This window comes from Podarcis cretensis (assembly GCF_951804945.1).
Source record: "Podarcis cretensis genome assembly, chromosome: 16".
In the NCBI taxonomy this organism is placed as follows: Eukaryota; Metazoa; Chordata; class Lepidosauria; order Squamata; family Lacertidae; genus Podarcis; species Podarcis cretensis.
In genome coordinates, this window is record NC_137186.1 from 18033216 (window position 1) to 18041529 (window position 8314).

Here is an 8314-nt window from a genome sequence, read left to right on the forward strand (position 1 = left end):
CCACCTCAAGCCCCACATCTCTTTGCTGGTCAGTTACTGCCTGCTCAGACCTTATTAGCATTGCATTTCTTTATTTTGAACCATCTTTAACATTTTATTACCCAGCCACCATTCAAAGAGATCATTTCAGAGCTTTCTGCAACCCCTCCTTTGTTTTAACCACCCCAGACAGTTTGGCGTCATCAGCAAACCTTGCCGCTACTATTTACGTCTGATTCCCTTCCTAAGAAAGTCATTCAGGCATGGGGTGCTGCCCTGCATCTTTGCCTTGAAGGCAGTTGGATAGAATGCAGCTTCTCTACAGTCGCCCTTTCCTCACACAGTAAATCATTTAATCCCCTTGTCTAAAGGTCCAACTGTCCTCCTAGCTGCTTTCCTGTATTTACATGGTTTAAGAACTTCACAGAAAGCCATTTGCACTTTTTTTTAAGATGAACCTTCCCCTCCTCCCTCTGCTTTAGCAAGCTCACACAAAGACCCCACTTGCAAACAAGAGTGCTCTCACCTCAGTCTCTCTGTAAGTTTATTGAAACACTTGTTGAATATTATAATACAAAAGAGAAGTTGTCCCTCACTGTGGGTGTCCCCTTGCCTCTCAAGAGCCAAATCTAGCAAATGTGAAGGAGGAGAAATAGAAGGCAAGGTGATTTGAGCCATTTGAGGAATGGCTTTGGTGCAGAGAATTTGGATAGAAAGCATTGAGATCATCCCCAATACCATCTAATTCAGCACCTGCCTGCTAAATACGACTTGCTCTTGGATGCTCCAATTGTGTGCTGACCATTTCTTAATGTAGGCCAGCCCACTTTTAGAAGAAAGGAGTGCCACTTCAAAATGATCAATGTATCTTGAAGCTTGTGACCTACTGCAAAACTGCTATCTGGCATGCCAGGCAGTGTCTGGGTTTGGGACATACACATTATATTAAATAAGGCAAAGGGAGAAAAGGAAAGAGGCCTGGAATACAGTAGAGGCATCTGGTCAAGACAGGGTCAAAGCTCCTCAAGGAATGAGCTATAGCTGCTGCTAACAGGCTGAGCAAATTTTTGGTGGTTGTTGTTGCCTGCAATACAGCAGCTCCAAAATGCTCCTGCAAGTACAAGCTCCCCTCCAGAAAAAGGGGACAAACAGCTAACCCTATTAGATAAGAGGATGGGGTTTGAGGCAATGCCCCTTTTCTCTGAGCAAAGTTATGGAAGTCCCCAGGCTGGCTTGACCTGTCACTTCTCCTCATCTGAGTCGCTGCTGTCTTCACTCTCCAGGTAGTTGTAGTTCACCCTGTTTGTATTCACAAACAAGTCTGCATCATCGTCCTCGGAGTCTTCCTCCCCCGCAGAACGTGGTGGGCTTTGTGGCCCATCCCTGCTAAAGGAAGACAGACAGAAGGCGCTCTTAGTGTAAACTTCTCTCTAATTATTATTACTTCAATTTATTATCTGCCCTTCATGCTACGGTCCCAGGGCGCAGTTTATAACAATTAAATCACATTAGAAGCAAAGTAGGACTACTAAGAGCTGGCCACATGGCTACAACATCCAGCCTAATTTCTGTACTTTTATAACTTGTCCTTGCCTCCCCTTTTTCTTGCTTTGTGTAATTGTGCAGCCTGTTGTGGGTAACGTCTCTGTCAAAATGCAACAGACGTCCATGATCCGCACTTTCCAGAAGCAGCTGAAGACATTTTTGTCCCAACAGGCTTTCTCAGCTGGATAAATGGGTCTCTACCACGTGTCCACTTGCTAGGGTTTTAATCTTGTTTTAAATGTATAGTTGTACCTTGGAAGTTCCCGAACTTTTGACTCCTGAATGTCACAAATCCTGAAGTGACTGTTCCGGTTTGCGAACTATTTCTGGAAGTCGAATGTCTGACAGGGCTTCCATGACTTCCGATTGGCTGCAGGAGCTTCCTGCAGCCAATCAGAAGCCACAATGGACTTCCAGAACGGATTCCGTTTAACTTCCAAGGTATGACTGTATATGTTGTTCTTTATTTATCTTATGTGGTGGTTTAGAAGGCAATAAATTAATTGTAATAATTAATAATAATTCTTAATCACAACAACACCTTAGAGGTGAGAGACAAGAGGTCCCTGGAGTGCTCTCCCACCCTCCACACAAACACATCGCAGGAGTCCCATTCCCAAACTCACCTGTCTTTAGCACTGCTCTGAGCTCCTGCCACACCACCCAAGAAGGCCTCAGGCCTGCAGAAAGAAACAGGAGAGAGAAGGGCAGCCTGGGATATTGGTAGCTTAGTAGTTTGGAGGGTACATTTGAGCCTACAAAGGGATGGCCCCAAGACAAAGGTGGGAGCTGCAGAAGAGATGGGTCATTCCCCTTACATAAAACTAGTCAGGAAAATGTATCACACCAGCAGCCTGGACATACCCTTCACCCAGCCTTGGTGCACTGGGGTGGTTTAGACTCCCAACTCCCAATCAGGCCCAAAGTCAGGGATGATAGGAATTGCAATCCAAAATATTAGGAAAGCACCAGGTTGCGGAAGAGGCTGGCCTAGCAGACTTAAGGGGTGTTATCAGTAGCTTTCCTTGTCAGTAGCAACTTTCTTACTACAGTGGTACCTCGGGTTACATATGCTTCAGGTTATAGACTCCACTAACCCAGAAATATTACCCCGGGTTAAGAACTTTGCTTCAGGATGAGAACAGAAATTGTGCAGTGGTGGTGCAGCGGCAGCAGGAGGCCCCATTAGCTAAAGTGAAGAACGGTTAAGAACGGACCTCCGGAACAAATTAAGTACTTAACACGAGGTACCACTGTACTGCTGGAGGGAAGAGAGCTGGGTGGCAATAAACCTATCAGCAATTGTGTAAGTTTTTTTGGGGCGTCCAAATTAATACCCACAGACACCCCCTGGCACCCTACAAGACCTCCTACCCCTTCCAGTTTCTATCTTTTGTTGTTGTTTGGCTGGGAGCGAGGGGGGAGTGTTGATTCCTGCTTCTCAAATCTGGGTTGTGTTTTTTTGGGGGGGTAGGTTGTTGAAGGTTTAACCCTATTTTGGTTGCAGGGATTCTGAGTGCCACCAGTGGGTATTTGGTCCTTACCAGTATCCTTCCTTTTTCAAGTAGCGAACATGGTCCTTGTAGAGGACAAAACTAATCTCAGCTTTCACTTTCTCCCCTTCTTCTATGGGATCTACCAGCAGGAAGTCACCTGGGAGGGGAGAAAAAGTTAAGTGTGTGTCTATGTAAGCCCACAGCTTATGCACATTTACCTTGTGCATATTCAGCTTTATGTGCATGGCCAAAAATTTAAAACGGGGAGAGGTTCTAGGGAAAACGACACTAGCAATCCCACCTGCCACCAAACTCAATAGGCTTGGACTATGTGGAAGGTTGGCTTTAGCTGTGATCTGCAGAATGTAACCCTTTTATAAGTTGTGGGCTTACTGTATACAGTGGTGCCTCGCAAGACGAAAAGAATCCGTTCCGCGAGTCTCTTCGTCTTGCAGTTTTTTCGTCTTGTGAAGCAAGCCCATTAGCAGCTTAGCCGATTAGCGCTATTAGCGGCTTAGGGGCTTAGCGGATCAGCTGATAAGCGGCTTAGCGGATCAGCTGATAAGCGGCTTAGCGGATCAGCTGTTAAGCGGCTTAGCGGATCAGCTGATAAACAGTTTAGAAAAAAGGGGGGAGGGGGAAAAAACCACAGGAACTCGCAAGACATTTTCGTCTTGCGAAGCAAGCCCATAGGAAATTCGTTTTGTGAAGCACCTCCAAAACGGAAAACCCTTTCGTCTAGCGGGTTTTCCGTCTTGCGAGGCATTCGTCTTGCGGGGCACCACTGTATATTGCAGAGAGACACAAACTTGCAGGAACTGGAAAGGAGGAGGAGGACACAATTTCCATCACTTGCTATAAGGACAGCAGCCTTTGCCACTCACCTCTCTTGATCCAGATATTCTTGCGGAATTTGGTGGGCATGCTCACAAGGAACCGCGTCCCTTCAGATGTCTCCACCTCATGGAGATTGTTGCCAGGGGTCCCCACCACCTGGAGGAAACAGGCAAAACAAACAACAACCACACTGTAAAGTTGTGCTGGGGTTTGTACCCACAAACAGCAACCATCATTGTAAGTCCATGAAAAGGGCCCTTTCTGTTCAACTGGCTTGAAACCCACCCCCTCCGCTTTGCTCTCCTGCAGAGGAGGAAGAGCCAAACCTCTTTTGAACCGTCCAGCTATAGACAAGATGAACAGAGGGAGGCAATGGAATCATAGAACTGTAGCTTTGGAGGGGACACAAAGGATTATCTAGTACAATCTCCTGCAAAAAGGTGCCCCAGATCAATAGTCAGGGTTAACGCAGATCTAAGACAGCCCTCCCCAACCGCCAGATGTTTTGGACTACGAATCCTGTGATTCCCAGCAAGCTCAGCTGAGAGCAGTTGTCCAAAGCAGCTGTACTAACTGGAGCTTGCTGAGAGGTGTGGTCCAAAACAACGAGAAGGCCTTTTCCAACACTGGAAATGGTACTATGATGCATATATGGTGGGATTATTTAAACATCAAACAATTTTGGGAAACAATATACAATGAAATGAAAAAAAATGTTCAGATATTCATTTAGGAAAACACCAGAAGGTTTTCTATTGGGAATAGTACCAGGAAGTCTAAAGGAAGAAGATAAGACGTATTTATACGCAACAGTAGCCGCAAGGTTATTGATTGCGAAAAATTGGAAAAGTGGTATTATACCAACAAAAATGGAGTGGCTTGCCAAATTATTGGAGTATTACAATATATCCAAAACAATGGGAGAAATTGGAAGAATCTCAAAAGAGAAGATAGCCAGGGACTGGAAGGTGTTTAAAGGATACTTGCAAAACCATATTGAAAAATCAGAACTCCTATTAGAATAAACAAGTTCCGTTTTAAATACTGAAATACTAAATAAGATGGATAACAATGTGTAACAGAAAAAGAAGCATGAAATTAGGTTAAAGGTGTGTGAAAGAAAGTAATAGAAGTGGAAAGAAATTGCAATTGAGTAGATTGGAAGTCTAACACAAGGGTGGGGTGAGGGGTGGTGGATGGTGATGGGAAAAGGAATTATCTGTGGGATTGAGTGTAGGCATGTTTGAACTTTTTTAAGGATTGTATGCTTGTATATTCTCAATATGTGTGTATTAATGCTGAATTATTTTAATAATAAAAACTTTTCAAAAAACAAAACAACCAGAAGGCACTAGCACGAGGAATGATGATGTACAACAACCAAGTCTACAGCTGTCTTGGGTGGAACACAGCTGCTAGAAACAGCACTGCAAAATCAGGACAGAAAATGAGCAATGACATCTGGAAGCCCATGGCCAGTCCAGGCTGGAGATGCACAGTGGGGAGGCCTCACCCGGACGATCTGCTGCCTCTCTGAAGGCACCACATACTCTTCTAGGACTTCTTTCACCACATGCTTGCGTTTTGTGGCTTGGGACATGCTGTTCTGTTAGCCCTGGGGAACCGTGTCTCTGCCGGGGGCGGGGTGATGCAAGGAGCCGTTTGCAGAATACGTCCACGTTCTAGGAGGCTGCCCAAAATAAAGTGAATTGAATAATGAATGGAAGAGCATCACAAGTGCTTTAGCAGTGGAAATATCAACTAGGACAGATGGAGCACTGCATGGGGCTGGGAGATAATGGAAGCCAGGTCCAATTGCTCCTCATTTTTAATTCATTCAGTTTAAATATTGCTTCTCACTACTGGAAGGAGTTGCAAAGCGTTTTACAGGGACAATGGCATTCAAAATATACCAGGGGTAGCCAATGCAGTGGCCTTCAAATGTTCCTAGACTACAACTTCCATAAGCTCATTCCAGTATGGCCAGTGGTGAGGGGAGTTGTAGTCCAAAACATTGGGGCACTAGGTTGCTTGCTCCTGAAATATACAATTTTAAAAATCAGAATGAAAAATCTATGCTAAAAGTGTTCATCCTGTTCTGCCTGCACCAGGAATAGAGGTCTTCCTCGACATTTCAGGGAGAGGCCTATGGAGATCAACAAAGAATGGTGGGGGAAACTCATTCTTTGAATTCCTCTCTGGGTGGGAGAGGAACGGGGGTCTAGCTAAATTGTATAATTTGGTATATTAATAGTTGGTTTTAATAATTGTATTAATTGGATAAAATTGACATTGTTATAATGAGGCTGTTATTGGAACAATATTGAGGGGAAAAATATTTGGGGGGGGAAGTGTTCATCCAAAAAAATCATGCACCATAAGATAGCCAGCCCACCCACATTACGAACAGATATAAAAAATAAAAGAGCAAGCACCGAGGAGAATAAAAGCATCTTCATCTGGTGTCAGAATGACAATGTCAGTGCACGTGAGCTTCCCTGGGGAGAGAATTCCACGATCAGGGGGCACCAGAGAAAAGGCCTGTTCTCTCACTCCACCCTCCTGCCCACAACTCTTGGAAGGCCTGCCAGATAACCCACAGGTTTAAAACATAAGAATGGATGGAACCAAAGTACCTCCATAGGAATTCACTTTTGTTCAGTGATGGGGAAAAGTTATTTGTATCGGGATGGGGGTGAGGGTCCACAGAAAACTGACCTGTTTCCAACAACAGCCAACGTCGTCCAAGTTCAAGGGCTGTGGATCCAGTGCTGATTTCACTCTCTGGTACATTCACAGTTCTGGAAGAGCTTGAAGGGTGTGTGTGGAGAGATGTAATAATAGTAAGTCATCATATGCAAGGACAGTCTCAGGGGCTCAGAGGTATACTGCTTTTGAACATGGATGTTCTGCCACTGAGAACTGCCATTGATCCTTCATAGATTTATCTACTCTGTTACAATTACTGCCTTGCTGGATCTGAAGAAAAGATTCATCTGGTCCAAACTTCCTCAACCTGGCGCCCTCCAGATGTTATGGGCTACAACTCCCACCAGCCTGATACATGGAGTTGTAGTCCAAAACATCTGGAGGACACAAAGCATTGGAGTTTTGGGGGAGTTCGTGTGTGATTTATTCCAACATCCTCTATCCCACAATGAGTTCACAGTCTAACTATGTGCTGTGTGAAGAAGTCCTTCCTTTTATTTCATCCAATATGCAGCTTTGTTGAATGTCCCCGAGTCCTGGTGTTAGAAGAGAGGGAGAGAAGCTTTTCCTTATCCTCTTTCTCCATGCCATGAAGAATTTTACACACTTCTATCATGTTGCCGGGGACGCAGGTGGCGCTGTGGGTTAAAGCCTCAGCGCCTAGGGCTTGCCGATCGAAAGGTCGGTGGTTCGAATCCCTGCGGCGGGGTGCGCTCCCGCTGCTCGGTCCCAGCGCCTGCCAACCTAGCAGTTCGAAAGCACCTCCGGGTGCAAGTAGATAAATAGGGACCGCTTACCAGCGGGAAGGTAAACGGCGTTTCCGTGTGCGGCTCTGGCTCTGGCCAGAGCAGCGATGTCACGCTGGCCACGTGACCCGGAAGTGTCTCCGGACAGCGCTGGTCCCTGGCCTCTTAAGTGAGATGGGCGCACAACCCCAGAGTCTGTCAAGACTGGCCCGTACGGGCAGGGGTACCTTTACCTTTATCATGTTGCCACTTACTTGCCTTTTCTCTAAACAGAGACGTCCCAAATCTCAAGGTCTGGGATACTCCTCATCTGGCAACCCTTGCTGGGAGTAAACTAGTTGAATTCCACTCATAGAGCTTACTTAGCACTTTGGTGCTCTATATTTCAGCACTCAATGCGCTTCGTGTGTTAACTCTTAAAGTCTTAAATTATTGTTTGTTGGTTTTTCTTATTGATCATTCTAATGGGGGGGCCGGAGGTTTTTTGTTTTTTGTTTTTTTTTTTGCAGACCGCTTTCGTTTGTTTGTTTCTTTTACAATCAAGCCGCGTATAAATTTTATGAAATAAATAAATAAAAACTCGGCAAGCACCACGACAGCCCTGTGAGGTAGGACCGGCCCACCCCCCGCCCTTAGGAAGGCAGTATCGGGCTCTCATCTGTTTTTGAACCTACCCTTTCAAAGCGTCCTGTGCCCCCAAACCTGCAGCCCAGCCCTCCGTTTGGTCGATACCTGCTTAAGAACTGGCGCCTTCCCGTCCCCTCCGAAGCGTGAGAAGCGAGAACTTCCTACTTCCGACTGCCCTAGACTTGACTTCCGGGTGGGCCCCGCTTTTCCTTCCCGGAGTGCTGCGGTTAAAAACTTCCCCACCTCCGAGGAAAGCTGCCCTAATTGGACTATATACCACGGAGATAACAGCCCTGCGGGTGCAGCCATTACAGAATTGACTTGTCAATGACTTGTGATATCAGCGTTGCTGATTTGTGCAGGAGAGGGCGAAAG

At 45.8% G+C, this 8314-nt stretch overlaps 1 protein-coding gene across 2 annotated transcripts; it reads right to left on the reverse strand.

Moving 5' to 3' along the window:
• Window positions 1-519: 519 nt before the first annotated feature.
• On the reverse strand, window positions 520-8150 carry EIF1AD (eukaryotic translation initiation factor 1A domain containing). 2 transcript variants are annotated; one of them, XM_079957295.1, is made up of 7 exons: window positions 8045-8150; window positions 6576-6667; window positions 5371-5547; window positions 3905-4013; window positions 3069-3177; window positions 2151-2204; window positions 520-1362 (listed from the first exon to the last, which is right to left on the reverse strand). In XM_079957295.1, the coding sequence occupies exons 3-7, from the start codon at window positions 5455-5457 to the stop codon at window positions 1221-1223; spliced, it is 501 nt and encodes a 166-aa protein (XP_079813421.1). In that variant the 5' UTR covers window positions 5458-5547; window positions 6576-6667; window positions 8045-8150; the 3' UTR covers window positions 520-1220. The 2 variants fall into 2 exon arrangements, with proteins under 2 accessions (XP_079813421.1, XP_079813420.1); XM_079957294.1 differs by having other exon boundaries at window positions 520-1365.
• Between the last annotated feature and the right edge of the window lie 164 nt (window positions 8151-8314).